Consider the following 16,458-nt stretch of genomic DNA (forward strand, 5'->3'; position numbering starts at 1 on the left):
TCGTGGCCTTTGTTGGATGGGCGACATATGTCCCTCCCTCGGATGCCACTTGTATTTGCTTTATTGGGTGACAAATTCTACCATATCAGGCCTAATTGGTCTCCTTACTTCAGGATCTCGCACCATGATCAATCTGTTTAAATAATCAACCACAATAGATTAAGCATGGTCTTAATTATAAATGATGGATCGGATACTAGTCTTTAATCGGATTAAACGGGCTATTGAGCCATTTACTTCTAAAACAGGCTTTTAGGCAATCGAGTAACTGTTGGGCTAGACACTCGCACAAAGAAACAGAAAAGAAAAGTTACAAAGAGAGAAATTAGGCTCCTCTCCCTTGGGTGTTTCCCATCTCACATTGTCCATAAGGTGTGGTTACCTGCAAGGGAGGGATCCAGATTCCAGACCCGAGAGAATATATAAACACCCTTTTATTTTAATTTGGCAAAAACAATTTCAATTGAGGAATTAATGGGCATTAATTATGATTGCGTCAATTAAGAATGGAGAAATTTTATAAACAAATTAAAAAGAATGTAGGGCCAAGTTTTTTTTTAACCCACAGTGAATGGGAATATATTCACCGTGGGGCATCAGGATTGTACAATAAGGGGAGATTAGTTGGGGAGTGAGGGGGTCACATCTACACCATCCCATCATTCATCCACCGGTTTAGAAAAACTTTTTTCAAGAATGTATATATATTTTGGGGATCATGTATACAATGTAAGAGTTAATCCTTATAGACAACTTGGTGCGGAGACTACACCAGAAGCAGTTCCATGTACACTCTTGCAGAAGGATTGTGCAATTTGATCATTGTAAGTGAGCTTTTTATCTTGCAATACAATCCCTTTACATTGTGAGGTTGCACTAGAGTTGAAGAACATTGCGACTTGCGTCGCCGACATCTTGACGATGATTGTGTATGTTACTCCACTTATTTTTATACCAGAATTCTGCAAAATATATAGACTTATCATGCAAGTACTGATCATCCCAATTAGTTGGAAAGAGAAAAAAATGGTATAATTAAATTAAATTGATTTGAGATAATTAAGTTTATAAACTTAGGGCTTATCTGATTAGGGCAATTTGTATTGTGAGGCAATAGCATACTTGATATCGGCGGCATACCTATCCCTCTCCCATTAATAATAATCTATCATTAAATAATTAAGACCAGTACTACTACAGTCACTCACCGGATACCATGTCCAGGACCACATGCAATACGTAGTATTGTCATATTTTCTGTGCCCGGTCCCATCGAAATGCAATCATCGCCGGTCTTGATACTCGCATTGAATACACGTACATTATTTGAATTTTGAACATGTATACCATCTGTGTTTGGACTATCTCCTGGGGCATTGATGCTCACTCCTTGTATTGTTACGTTTCAGGATGAATACACAATAATGTGAAAGAGCTTCGCATTCATCGATCTCACATTTTGCACTAGTATATCTTCCAAGCTATAGAATGCAAGTGACTGCAAAACAAAAATCCAACCCAACCCTATAATTATGATTGTCAATGCTCAAGAATTGTTTTTATGTTTTGCATTTTCTTTTCAAGATTTCCTTTAAAAAAAAATTTGTTCTTATATGCCCTTTTATATGGATACAAATATATAGAGCCTAGATATAATTTATGATCATATGATGATACATACATACATACAATTATTATTTGCAGAAGCTTTGCATGCCCACAAGGTGGTGCCTTGGCCATCAAGATATCCACTTCCAATGATGGACATCCCATCCACACCATAGAACATAATCCAATTTTCGGAACTAGCCATATTCTTGTAGTCAGGAGCAACAAGAATTCCATCCATGAGAAATGTAATCTTCGAGTTATTGCATGGTCCTTCGAACACAATTGGACCAAGTAAGAACCGGCCTTTACGTGGTACATGTATCGTCGACGCCTCTGATGATTTGCTAGCAGCTGCCTAAGCTGATGAAAAAGCTTGGTTCACATCTGTTTTGCCATCCCCTATAGCCCCAAAATCAGTGATGACATTGATATCAACAGCATTTGGTGATGGTAATAAGGGGAGAAGGAATGGGATTAAGAGAGCTGGAATAAGAAGTGCCATTGTAGATAAGAGCTTGTCTATGAGATTTGAGTAGACTTGGAACTAAGGAGTTGAAGGGCTTGTTTGGTTTTGTTTGTGAAAATGGAGGTCCATTTTATAGGATGGAAGATAAGTTTACTTTCAGGGTGATCAGAACTGGAAGCAAAACAGCGTCTGTTTGTTGGTGCTATATTCCATGTATTGGTAAGTTTGGAACTTGGTGGAAGGGTTAGCTAAGGCACCGCTGTTAACTTCAAGAAGAGATTTGAGTCTAGTTTCTGGTCTGGTTTCATTTCATGCCAAACAAGTCTTTAAAATGTAAGTAACGGCGTTATCGCGTATTTGTGTCTTATAAGGTTATTCTTGTCATTTTGAAAAATATGTCTTGGCCACACGATCACCCGTCAGGATTTTTTCCTATTAATAGAAATGACGGTTTCCATTTAAAGAATGCCTTCGCCGTTATTTCACAGAAAACGACTACTTGCGGCCACTCATGCTTATTATGTCCTACTCTCTAGATAGATCAAACATGGTGGTCATCTAAAACTAACCATTGTTGGTGACGTCTAGCCATGTCACCATTGCTATTGCAGAAATGCAACCCTAAAATGATACAGAAGATAATGAAAAAACAGGAACAAACCATGCACACAAGTTTACAAGGTTCAGCAAGATTGCCTATGTCCTTGGTGAGATGAGATCCTACTTCACTATCAATAGAGAATAAGGTTACAGCGCTCATCCTCACAACTCAGTATTGTTTGCCTTACAGAAAGAAACTCTCGCTACAAATATATAGCGAAAAACCCTAATCCGGAAAGTACAAAACTTCCTTCAAATAAAAAAAAAATATGAGCGGGGAGCTACGCCCCGTACACCCCAGCCATTCAGGGGAACCTTCTGCCCCCCTTGCAACCCCCACGGCTCGCTAACCGACTAATAGGACCGTTGTCCTGTCTATCGAGGCGCCTACACCAGTACTCCTTGGATTAAACTATGATGGAATACAAGACATCGTACACCAACAGCCATTTGATACACAAAAGCGTGTCAATGTCATAGAGGATTCACTTTTTTTTGTTTTTTTTTTAATTCTATCTTACTGAACGCCAATAGCCAACCTACTAGGCGCTAACTAGTAGGACCGAGCACTACCTACTCCTACATGTATCCACTAATACACATATACACACACCAGAAAATGACAAAATTCGATCCCATGACTTCCTCCCCTAACCGTCGACTTTACAAGCCGAAGTTTCAGCAATAGGCTAAGCTAGTGTTCATCATAGAGGACTTACACCCACCTAATTCTTCAACTTTTAGACACAATTAAGCCATGGGTGCCTCAAAGCCCAAAAGTAAGGCAAAGCTTTCCTTCTTTGGGTCCACTCCCAACCCTATACACATGGGAGTGGCACTAAGAGATGAGTCTCACTCAGTTGACACTTAACAGTGAGTTTGGCAGCACCACTGACCGATTACTAAGATTGGGCGATTGACCACAGCCAAAACTGGCTCTTGTCCTAACCAAAATGAAGTGGCACTCAGAAATCCGTTTGTTACCATCTCTTTTTTTTTTTTTTTCAAAAAATGTTGCTGAGAAACAAAAAGGTTATCATGCAGCCCTTACCATCCCATATATCATATCCTCCCAAGTATGTCCATGAACAAGAACGACTGCTTAGCACAATTGGTAGCATGTCGATCACATTGCATGTCAATGCACCCACTCTCTGATACACCTTGTTGGTAGTCTCAGATTTTCCAATGCTATGTTTTCCACTTGGAAAACTCCCCCTGGGCTGAAACTCGACATGTGAGCAAAAATGTTGGAATCCAAATCTCCAACAAAATCTAACTTGACATGCCACATGGCAGAATACAGTGGGCCACCCAGCCATCCTCTTTGCCTGAGAAAAAAAATTGCATCATGCTAAGTTGTAACTGTAATGCAAAGCTGAACATCTCTATCTGGTAAAAGGAAATAATGTTATTTCAAAATTCCTTTTTTTCACCCTAGTTTCGCCGATATAACAATTGTGAATGGACATCCCCTTGTACCAAGCAAACTAACCGTGGTGGGAGGAATTTGCCTCCCCTGAACAAAATCACATCTATTGAATGTTATAATGTTCTCAAAGTAGCAGAGCGAGGTTGGCTATTGCTTACATTTTTATTCGCAAATATGATGACAAATTTTCACACATCATCTCATCTCACCACCTTTATTGTCAAGAGAGGATGTTGTGTTGCGAGATTGGTCTGAATCCACATTGCTCATTTTTTCCATCTTCTCTGCTTCAACTTTCTCAAGCAAAGCCTGCTCACGCATGGCCTTCACCATTTCCTTCATTCTCTTTTCCTCTCCTTCAAGCTGCATATTCATTATAGCCTCAGCCTGCTTATCGAGTGGCTTGAAGTACTCATCGATGGCAGCCTCCTGTGAATATGAATTGCAAACATTTACAGAAGGAGAAACCAAAGATGAATATTATCGAACTGAAAAAGAGAAACCCACCCCAGATGCAATCCTGGGTCACAACACCCTGCTTTGGGATCACGGTAGGCCCACAAGAATATTATACAACTCAAATTAAGGGTATAGTGGCAAAACTGTAAATAAATAGAAGTCATGGAACCTTGCAATAAAGAAAAACAGTATTAAGGGAGGCATATTCTGAAATTTCAGAAGAAAGAATGGCATAATATAATCCAGATTAGCAAGGACAGGCATAATTGTAATTAACCGAAAATTAGGTCTTTAATAACAAACAGAAGAACTTCTTCTTCTTCCTCACGATGGAAGCAAGCTTAGGTATAACAGTTTCAACAGAAAAACAAAAAAAAAAAAAAAAAAAACAAAGTAAAACCGTTTCACTCCAATAAGAGTTTTCCCCAAATCATACTCACTCAAGAGGAAACTATAGGAGTTATGAATGGCCAACCCCACGCTCTTTAAAGCCACACAAGGATGGTCAAAGCAAAAAAAAAAAAAAAAAAAAAAAAAATCTGCACCCAGGTGCTAGGATGGAAACGAGTTCTAATTGCAGGGAAATTTCTCACAATCGAAAGTGGTTTTGTGAACAATCACCAAGGGTTTAGGTTGCCCTGGGGAAGGGAACTAATAGCCAAACTCTGGAGAAGAATAGACAAGGGATGAGAGAGACTGATCAGATACATCTGTCTTGCTGGTTTGGTAGAAACAGGGAAAATTTGTAAAACATGAAATAAATAAGAAGAAATAACAGAATAGGAAATGAATATAAGAGCTTACTGGAGGACTGAACTGGATCAAGCAACCGAAAAAATAGGGAAGGAAAGACAAAAGTCAGAGCCGCATGGAAAAAGTGAGAAAGGCCACACAGCTAAATCACACCGCACAGGTAAACAAAACCCACTTTTCCTTTCATTCAATTCTAATATTCCATGGTTAGGTTAAAAGCAAACATCAGAAAAAATCCAACTCAAAATATAAACCTACTCAACTAGGCAATAGGAAACTAACTCCTCAAAGCAAATCCCCTACATAACTAACTCCTACCAAAGTAAAATATAAAACATAATAAAATAAAAGATTAAAATGCTATCTCCTTACAACCCCTTTTTGGACTAAAAGCCAGTTTTGGGACAGGTTTGTCCCAGTCTGGGTTTCCAGATCAGGTCATGCTGGTCCAGCCATGTTAGTGCTACTGCATCATGTCTCTTCAAGATAACAGAGCGGACGTTCTTCCCTTTTAGAAAATACTATAATAAACAGAGGAAAGTTATACTTCAAAGTTTGCTATAGAGATACTCATTCAAGAATCGAGAAGGAATTACCTTCTGAAGCTGGGATAGTAGGGGGTAGGACCATTTAAGGATTTGGGGACCAAAGCTAAATATATTAAATTTGACAAACAAGGCGTGAAATGATCGCTAGATTTCAGTCTTATCCCAAGGTTTCTTTTACAACTTCAATCATTTTTAAAAATTAACAACCAATATACAAGTGCAACCGTGTTACGTAAATAAATTGTGATGGATATAGCTGAAAACTGGTCTAAATTAGTGATCTAGGAGAGCCTCAGTAGAATCAATAGAAAATAAAGGATGATCCTCTGAAGATGTCTGCTTCCAGCTAAAAAGATTGACCTTAATGGAAAAAGATAAATATCAAGCAAAGTTAAAGCATTTACAGTGAGGCATAGTAGCATCAAGGCAGAGTATAATAATCATGGAGCAACATAAAGTTGAGTTGGGATGGCCAAATGATCCATCTAAATGGATCACTCAAGGACTTGTCTGCACCTAATGAAATTGGCTCCTTTCACCATGTTTTCAAGAGAAATCACCAAGTCTCCTGATGCGGATCCGAGGGAATCGGATTGCTTATGGGCCCACAATTAACAAATAATTCACTCTAGGCAAACCAGTGGCAATTTTGTAATTTCTGGTACAAGTTAAACCCCTTTTAGAGTGAAATAAGTGAATAGGGAATTAATAGGAATTAAATCCAAAGAAAAGGATCAATTCTGAAAATAAAGATGATAGTGGGGTTAAACTGAAATAAAGCCAAGAGTGAGGGGTTATTTTGCAAACTAATGAAGAGGGGTGTCTTTATAAAGAATTCAGAAGTTGGAGGGACTTATTTGTAATAACCAGAATTAATGTGTATAAACAAAGTCTTCTTCTACCTCACGATACTAACCAGCAAGGCGGAAGAACCAGGGAAAACGAAAAAAACAAAAAGGAGAGAACTCCTTGAATGCTTCTCGGTTTGGGCTGGGATTTCTGGAGGAGGGTCACCTATAGGTGGAAAATCCCTCGGTTAAAGCTTCAGTCCAAGCAACCCAATGGTGAGAAAGATCGAAGGACCTGAACCAGACATGGGCAGAGAAGGGTTTCAGCCCGGTTGCAGGTCTGAGTTCTTACCACAGAAAAGGCGAGATGACCTGAGGTTCAGAGAGGGTGAGTTGCCTAAGCATAGGCTGCCTTCGACTCAAATCTTAGGGTCAACCGACTGGAGAAAGGACTGCTGTGAAGTTTTCTCTAAAATATGGTACTGTCGCCCAAAACAGAGTATCTCAGGTCAGGTAAAATAAACGGCAGGAAATAATAAAGGCTTAGGAAGAAGAGAAGAAATACAGAAGTAGAGGAAGAAGAAGATAAAAGAAGAAAACCAGAAGAGGGAAGAAAATCAGAAAAGGGGGAAAAGAGGGTCGGCAGCCATTGTTCAACCCAAACCTAAATTCTCAAATTCATTCAAAAAATCTAAAACTGAGTTCTTCTCTATTACATGACTAATATAAAGGAAAAATCAAGCAATTAATGAAAACTACTTGAAAATGGAAAATTATTCTAAAATTAGAAGCTAGCTAATTTAAAAAGAAATTATTTCTAAAACAATAGAAAATCAAATCAAAAGATATTTCTTTCCTAAGTCCATCGTGCAACTGCATCATCTCCTCTTTCACATGTGACACACACACATGGAAATGGGTAAGTCAAATCAGATAAAAAAAACTTAAGCACAAACTTCTCCAATCCATATTAGGCTCAGACCCTTAAACACTTTGATCACCATTCACCACCCATCTAGAAAAAACGAATTCTGCATAGGATCCATTAATTTGTTCCCCTTTCACAAATTCTTCTATTACATCTCCCAAAAAAAAAAAAAAAAAAGGGTAGTATCTTCTACAAATACTACCACACAAAAAGAAAGAGTTGATCATGCAAACCTTTTGCCTCTCAGGCATTAGCATTACCAATTCAAATAGTCAAACAGTCCCCTGAAATACAGAGATACAACCCAAGCTACCTTGCAATGAACAAATAATTGGTCCCCATTATTTTCGGCTACATAAAAAAATTGCACACCCATTAGTCATTTGGTGTACTGTATCCTTCAATTAGTTGAAAATCAGTACCCTATTAAGCACTAGGATCCTTATGCTTCAACTCTTAGTGGAACTGTTTTACTCTAATCGTTGTTAGTGGGATAATACTTTCCCCAGGATGCTAAGAAATTTTAGAAAATTTTGACTTGATATAGACCATTTTTGTCGTCTTTTAAATCCTTTCATCCTCACCTTTTCTAGTGGGAACCTACTCCAAGACCTGAAACAACATTCATCCATCTTGCTCCAATCAACCTCTTTAAAAAGGACGCCAAATAACTCCTCCCACAAAAACGATGGCTAACAGCAGCTCTTTGGTGGCTGTCACAAATCCTGAACCAGAAAAATCCACCTAGAGACTAGTACAAAAAGGATCCCAGAACAGAGAATATAGAATATGAAACTAACAGAATAGATTAATAGAATATGAAACTAGATCTAATTGAAAATAGAAAATTTGATAGTGAAACAATATCAAATACAGGAAATCAGTACTAATAATGTAGAAGAACCAGACAAAGAACAAGAACAGAAGAAGTGCCGCAAACTAGAAGAAGAGAAATTTTTCTCACAATTAGACAGAATACTCCAACCGTGGGCTACAGAATATATTTATATTATTTGAAATAATATTAGGGACACGTATACCGCAGGTATAACAACTATTACAAATAAGCCCTAAACCAAACAACTGAAAACCCACAATACCCCTTGCAGTTATATCAAATGGAATAAATATAACCTTAACAATCCCCCTTAAGCTGGAGCATATATATCACTCATGCCCAGCTTGGAACAACCTTCCCAAAAAAGGGGATGAAACAGAAGCTTAGTGAACATTTCACTCAATTGATTTTTAGAAACAATGGAGTAGCAATCAATTTCCTCATCACTCCATCCCTCATAAAGAAACAATTGACCTCAATGTGTTTGGTCCTCCCATGAAAAAATGGGTTGTCAGCAATGTAAATAGCAGCTTGATTATCCCATGCTTCCTGGACTAGACGGAAGAGTATGCAACACAACTTCAAGTTATCTATCTAGTATGGTCATTCCGAAGCAATCAGGAAAAGACTTGAGGGATCATCTAAAACAATAATCTTCTCAACTTACTATGTCTTCTCACATTCCATATGAAAACAAGTTCTTCAAAGCCACCGGATAAAGGCAGATGAATTGAAGAATACTACACAGATCTTGAATGAATAAAAAATTGTGTTGTAAAATATGTCCAGCTTCCACACAATGCTGATAACAGAGGAAACGTCTGTAGCTAATTGAAATCCTGTCTGGAAGAAAATCTTTAGCGTGAATATAATGCACACTGCATCCCAAATGAAGAACGCTAGTTTGAATGGATTTTAAACTAGCCAAATGTACCTAGCAGGAAGTGAACTATCACCTGGGGGCAGTACCTATTCACAGAAGGACTTTGTCAAGCTGTAAAGTAGTCAACCAGAGTTTGATTAAAAAAGTCAGACTTTGTGAGTGTTGCCCTAGGGTTTCAGGTTGCAAACCCTAAGCTCACAATCATTGACAGAAAGGGTAACTGAAAGATAGAGACGGAGTGAGGGTGAAGATCAAGGTGGGGGAGAGAGAGAGAGAGAGAGAGGCAGAGAAGGGAAGTGATAAAGGAGCAGGAGAGGGATACCAGACCCGACGCCAATGAGCGGCCAGCAACGGCTTTGGAGAGAGAACCTTCGGAGATACTTCTCATTGTGTGAACCTGAGGACAAATGCGAGACACAAAGGAGGAATGCGTTGGTCTTGATTGTTTTTGTTTCTCGCATCTCTAGCCAAAAATGCTTCAAGAGTGCGAAGGCAACCTTTTTTCACTCTCCATTTCCACTATTGTAGTTCCGTTCACTCCGGAGTAGTAGACAGACAACACATTCCCCTTTTTTTTTCACTCCGGTAAAGCAAAAAAAAATTAGAAGCACTCCACAGGAGTGTTACCAAATGGCACGTAAGACTCCAACTTAACTAGCCATAAATCCCGTATTCCAACCTCCTATCCATATTTTAGACCCCAGTAAAGTGTCCTATGACAACAAAAACCCCTTGGACCAAAGGCTCAACACATATGTAAGTATGTAACCCAACCCAAGGCTTATTTTCCCTAAAATAAGCCCATTTCTGTGATTTATCTACATCATAAATCCTCAGAGACAAGTCATACAATCTTCTCCAACCACTTCTACAATATGAAGTAGTTTATTCATTTCTTATTTCACGACAAGGTACAAGATCAAAACAGTGATCAAATCACAAAAACATGTCCCAAGTTATACAGAACCTTTTTTTTTTTTTTGGAGCACATACAGGGAAGGGGTACACTAATTTTATTCCATAATATTCAAACCAAATTGTATGCCAATTGTTCAATGCTTATATTTTGGAACATAGGATCATCTAACCATCTTATATTAAAAAAATAAAAAATAGAGAAGAAGAAAAGAAAAGAAAGATAAGTTGGATCATGTGACAATAAATGTTATAATGTCAAGGCAATTATATATGTATTCAGCATTTGACAGTTAATTAAACTCAGTATGTTCTCTAAAAATTAACATGGAAATTTTTGGTAAAGTTTGAGAAGGGGAGGGAAGCAAGTGCATATAAATACCAGAACATGGTCAATTGGAAACATCACAAAATTGTAACCGTATAAACAATCTAGGCATTGCAAAAGTGAATCAGTCATGCACAACTTCCCATGAGGGGATCCTTTTGTTTTTGGCTTCCCTTATTCCACTCAGTCCTTGCTTCTTTTATCAAATTTATTTGACTAACGGGACTGACTTACTGTTTCTTCGAGTTTCCGATTCACTGTCTGCATCTCCTCAACCATACGGCGAACCTCTGATAAAATAACCTGCTCCGGGATCCTATTCAATGCTGCCTTCCTTGCTTGCTTCTGAGTAAAGGGAAAGAAGAGGGCAAATGACTAAGAATGAAAGAAAGAAAAACCAAGCTGTGAGAAGAGCAAAAACGATATAACTAATTTTAGATGCAAGGCCGTTGCATAAACCTTATTTACCAGGGTAGCAGTGACAACCAAAACACAAGGTTCAACTAATATCCCAAGGGCGCATTACAAAATTTGATGTTTATTGGTGTAGATTTGAACTTTGTATAGTGTAATGGTGAACTTGTATTTAAATTGACCGTAAAAAATGATTTAGTAAATCTCATAGATCCATATAGCACACATATATAGTGCAGCAATGGGTACTTCCTTGCCCACAATCCCATTAATGCATTCAAGGCTGGTTTCACATACGGCGGTTTATCTTTATCTAAAATAAAAAAATAAAAAAATAAAAAAAAAAAGTGAAGAATAATGAAGCTAGCATGATTGACAAGCTCGGAACAATTTGGAGCAGGATCAATTATGGCCTTCCGATCTCTCCATCATCGTTATCCAATGACAAGGTCAATGCACAAGCACAGAGGAAGAACTGCAGCATGCAAATGATTCCATATTTTTCAAAAAGCAATGCAATATATCCTTTTTTGGCTTTTAGTTTGATTCCTTGTTTGTCTATTCAAGTCACTATTTTTCAGCTAACTAGAGCAGTTAGCATGAACTGGCCCTGTTTGAAAGCTTATCCTCCTACCATTCCAACGGCACCAAGATCTTGCAAATCCAAGTTGTTAAAACCACAAGGATAAGGCCTAGTTAATGTTGACTATAGATTCTTAACAATAAGGATGAAAGGGAAACCCAAACCACACTGCTTAAGATTTCAAATATTTCCGATTACTTTGTTTGTTGAATAGTTGACCTTATTTTCTGCAGTTGGACAATTTTAGCCCCAGTTAAACTGTTGTGAAACGCTGATTGTTTAATCAATTTGTTGGTTGCTTTGATCTTACTATCCACTTTCCCTTTGGGTGAAGGTGTTTATGTCAATCACTCTTTCTTCAAGAGGAGGGTGGACATCAGTGCCACGGTAAGGTTGGTCCAATGCAACCTAGTGGTTGCGGGTTTGAGTTGGGAAACAGCCTCTCCGCGAAGCAGGAGTAAGGCTGTGTACTTTATGACCCTCCCCAGACCCCCCAATGCTAGAAGCCTCATGCACTGGGTATGCCTCTACTCTTTCTTCAAGAGCAAGGAGAAGACCTAATGGGACTTTGGGAGAAGTGGTGACAAAGAACGTGCATAGATTAGGGTTAACAACAAGTATGGGTTTAAATAGAGTTGAAAAAGAAAAACAGGATCCATATAGCCAACCCCATTTACTTGGAATAAGGTTTAGTCAAATTGAGTCGTACTCTTTCTTCAATCTTCATCTAGGAAGCTACAAATTGATAGATTTAATTTACCCACACCAAATTTTATTAGAATATATCATTTTTAAATCTATTTAAATCATTTTAACTGTTGGATCCAGTTGGAGCAGAAGTTAGCACATGCAGGACTTCAAGAAAATCAGACAATGGTGTGCATAGCTCAGAAAACCCGTCTAGAGAGCCTCGATATCGGTGAAACTATAAGGTTGGGTATCCCTATCACTCTATGATCAAGCCCCTAAAATTTTGTAACCTTAAAGCTTGTTTGACTTTTTCAGGAATGTATGTCCTGGCTGGATGTTTCTAGTTTAAGTTTTAGCTCAAATATTGATTTGAGACTTTGCCATCTTTCTGCTTAAAAGCTTGAGCCTCACATAAGTAGGGTTTGACATTATAACACATTACACGCAGAATATCAAATGCTATCAAATACTACTAAAAACCATAATACAAAGAAAAAAAACATGAAAGATAAAAACCTGTTCAAGTTGTCGTTGAAGTTGCAATCTATAAGATCTAATCCTTCTCTCCTCATATCCTGAGAGGACCCTAACATAGAACAATGCTTTCCTCCCAAACTCTAAGATTTTTTCCATGATGACCAACTACAGAAATATGGTTACACCTGCACTCAAAAAAATACCAAGAATTTAACACCAGAAATCATTAAATTTATCCATCTGATAATCAACCAGAGACTTTAGTAAGCTCAAAACTCAAATCAGAATCATCTACCACTAACAGAACTGAGATACATGTCGAATTTCATAATTCACAGATCTCCTACACCAAGTTGGAACAGATGAAGAGGTCAACTGATAATCGAGAGTATAGAGGGAAAAACATTTGGGGTTTCAACACTAATCTCTAGGGCATACCTTAGCTCTCGTTCCTCTTAAAGGTAAATAGTTCAATGTGCGAAAGATCTTCAATGGAGTTCTTAACTTCCATGGAGAGCCACCAGAACGATAGATCGACGTTCTCCAATTCCCGAATCGCAAGTGCGGAACGAACCCAACGGTGTGACACTCGCCTGCCGGTTAATAGGTTGGGAACAGTGTCTCTGTGCAGGGCCTGCAGGCTACCCGAATAGATTGAATACTAGAACTCTGTACGGGAGCACGGGCGTAGTATATCTCTCCCCTCCACTTAACAAGAGATAGTGAATGGTGATATCTTTTTACATGAGAGGAGAGAGAAAATGATAAATACGGTAGCGCAGGCTCCTGTGCTCCGGGGTAGAGAACCACTTTCTTATATTCTAATTTTTTGAAACACAAAGGGGCAAGCTAATGGGTTGAAATCGTCTGCAATTCTGATCTCGTACAATTCCGTGTAATACCATTTTTAGGCGGTGACACGTGTATTGATACCAATACAATGGTCCAGATCTGGTATAACTAATAAAACATTAAATCAGCAAAAAGACATTTAAATCAGATCTGGACCATTGCATTAGCATCAATACACGTGTCACCGCCTAAAGGTGGTATTGCACGGAATTGTACGATATCGGAATTGCAGACGATTTTTTTCCGCAAGCTAATGGGTTACATGGGGATAAAATGTGCTAGCATTTGTTGTCAACTAGGTTATATAGATTAAATCTAGAGAAAATTACATGATTACCCATTTTTGGGTTTCCATTTACAAAACTATCCATCATATGTTTGAGTTAACAAAAATATACAACTATCATGTTTGGGTTTACAAAACTACCCATTACAGTGTTCGTCTTACATTTCATTCCAGTTTTATCCATACCTCCTTCCACCCAAACTTCCCTGAGATCACTGTATCCACGGCTCTTCCCACCCCTGTTTACAAGTCATGGCATGACACCATTCCACTCGCTGCAAACAATTTCTCAACTCGATCAATTTATTTTTGCAGCAGCTACAATTGAAGGCACCAATGGCCAAATTGGTTGCGGTGACAACGGCGGCCTGGATGGGCAATGACTGTTTAGCTAGCCACCCATGGAAACCACCTCCAGATCTGAAGTGATTTGAAGAAGAGGAGGGCGTACAACAAGGTAACTCGCCTCACCCTCTCCCACCCCTTGCTTTTCTGCAGTGTTGCGGCTCCTGCCCCACCCCTCTCTCTATTGTTAAGTCCCATTCTATTAGGACTTTAAATCCTGCAACTGGATTAGTCCCATTCTGTCTGGGACTTAAAACTCTGCAACTAGATTAGTTCATTTCTTTACCACATGTCCAATTTCAGGCTTCAAATTTCGGAGGGTTGTTGATGAACAACATATCCTGCAATTGCAAGTCGATTGACATGGTGTGGTTGAAGAGATGGTTTGAGAAGTGATTGGCAGAAAGAGGGGATGGAGTTTTTTCAGTAGAGCAATTTCCACCCAAAGAAGAAGAAGAAGAAGCAGAAGACAACAACGCAACTTGCCATCCCACCTCTTTTCCTTCCTCCCTATCCCGTTCTACAAACTCGAACCACACTTTTTTTTCTTCTTTGCAGAGCACCGAACTCACCCACTCTCCACTGCCTTTGACTACCCGCTACCGGTGATCGGCGGAAATCTCTTCCATCTAGGTAGTCATCATCGAATTCGTTAAATCCAATGTTGTTCTTGGACAGGGGTAAAAATCGCCAGGCTGCACATTGAGATCTGATTACATTATTGTATGCAGCCGAGAGGAGGCCGCTCATCTTCAACAGAAGAAGAGCTTGCCCTTGTTGGTGGACAACGAAGACCAAGAATGGTAAAGAGGAGGTTTTGCTGCTCAACTGTATAGGAGAAGGTAAGGGATGGGGTAGACAAGTTGATCGGAGAAGGTAAGTTTTAAGGGTAAAATTGTCTAGAAAGTTTCATGTTGAGAGAGGAACACTGTACTGGGTAGTTTTGTAAACCCAAACATTAAGTGGGTAGTTTTGTAATGATAAACCCAATAGCGTGTAATCTTGTAATTTTCCCTTAAATCTATGCCCTAAAAATCTTATTACCGATTCTTCTTTATTCTACAAACATTCCAATTAAATAGAGTCCGCTACATGGATTTGTGTATATTAAAAAAATAATAATAACTTTAGGACATCCCACTTACAAACAATTAACGACCCGAATCTTTGCCCTCCAGGCAGTTTTGAACTTTTGATAGATGCCATACTAGGTTGAAGACTTAACTTTTGCATGTCTCTTCTTACTAAATCATCTAAGGTCATTTTTTGCTTGCTCTTAACCCTTTTAGCTCCATCTGTTTGCATCTGGTTACTCCTTCGTATTGAGGCATCCAAATGCCTCAATTTTGACATGAACATTCTCTGAGCTTATCCTGAATTGAGGGCAACTCATAAATCAATTATAACCTGGTCATGTCCAATTCTTCCTTATTCTCTTTAATCATAAACATGAGACCCATTTTCCTTCATCTTCTTCTTATGCAGAAGGCAATAACCATCTTGCCCAACCCCTGCAACCCTCTTCTTTCTCATATTTTTCTTCTACTTCCATGGAAGGCAAATAACCATCCCCACCCCTGGCCTACCCCCATGTACCCCTTCTTCCACCCAATTCTGCAGCCACTTCCGCCGCCACCCCTATTTTCCCCTCCACTCAAATGGGGGTTGGGATATGGGAGTGTGGGATTGCAGTGTAGCTTGAGGGTGGGTGAGGGCCATGGGTGGAGGAAGGGAGAGGAGGGGATAATAAGAGGTGGGGGTGGGAGTGGCTGCAGGGGCGATTTGGAGGATTAAATTGATCAGTAACCCGCTAGCTTACCCAATACTTGCCATAAATTATTATAGTTTAAAACCTTGGTCGAAACCATCATATTTCAAAATGTTTCAAATTCGACAAGTTGAATGAAACACACATCATCACTTAATAGCAATGTAGGTTTTGGTTCAAATATTCGATTATAACTTTAGGTGTCATTCTTAATATTTGGTCGTTCGATAACAAAGCACCGTTTAATATTTGGTCGTTCGATAACGTTCCTAGAAATGTTTTTCTATACCGAGAAACACAAAAGGGGCCTTAGAAGCTTTAGATAAATCCGTTTCGTTCCACCCGTTTTTAGAAACATAAATAGAATTTTATTTTTTTTTTTTTTTTTGTAGAGAAATTTATGGCAATTTATGATATAAGAAACGTGAATGGCGAAACATGTTATATTTTTTTCACTGTTTTTTTAGAAACAAGTTGAGGCCAAAATATTGGGG

At 38.8% G+C, this 16,458-nt stretch overlaps 1 protein-coding gene and 1 pseudogene across 2 annotated transcripts; both read right to left on the bottom strand.

Moving 5' to 3' along the window:
• Window positions 1–1,204: 1,204 nt before the first annotated feature.
• LOC122082134 lies at window positions 1,205–2,113 on the bottom strand (annotated as a pseudogene).
• Window positions 2,114–3,636: 1,523 nt separating this feature from the next.
• LOC122080823 lies at window positions 3,637–13,468 on the bottom strand. 2 transcript variants are annotated; one of them, XM_042647686.1, is made up of 5 exons: window positions 13,152–13,468; window positions 12,753–12,898; window positions 10,784–10,894; window positions 4,268–4,538; window positions 3,637–4,008 (listed from the first exon to the last, which is right to left on the bottom strand). In XM_042647686.1, exons 2-4 carry the CDS (start codon window positions 12,867–12,869, stop codon window positions 4,305–4,307), a joined length of 462 nt encoding a protein of 153 aa, XP_042503620.1. In that variant the 5' UTR covers window positions 12,870–12,898; window positions 13,152–13,468; the 3' UTR covers window positions 3,637–4,008; window positions 4,268–4,304. The 2 variants fall into 2 exon arrangements, with proteins under 2 accessions (XP_042503620.1, XP_042503619.1); XM_042647685.1 differs by lacking the exon at window positions 3,637–4,008 and having other exon boundaries at window positions 4,071–4,538; window positions 13,152–13,465.
• Window positions 13,469–16,458: the final 2,990 nt, after the last annotated feature.

Source organism: Macadamia integrifolia, chromosome 6, assembly GCF_013358625.1.
Source record: "Macadamia integrifolia cultivar HAES 741 chromosome 6, SCU_Mint_v3, whole genome shotgun sequence".
NCBI classification, from domain to species: Eukaryota; Viridiplantae; Streptophyta; class Magnoliopsida; order Proteales; family Proteaceae; genus Macadamia; species Macadamia integrifolia.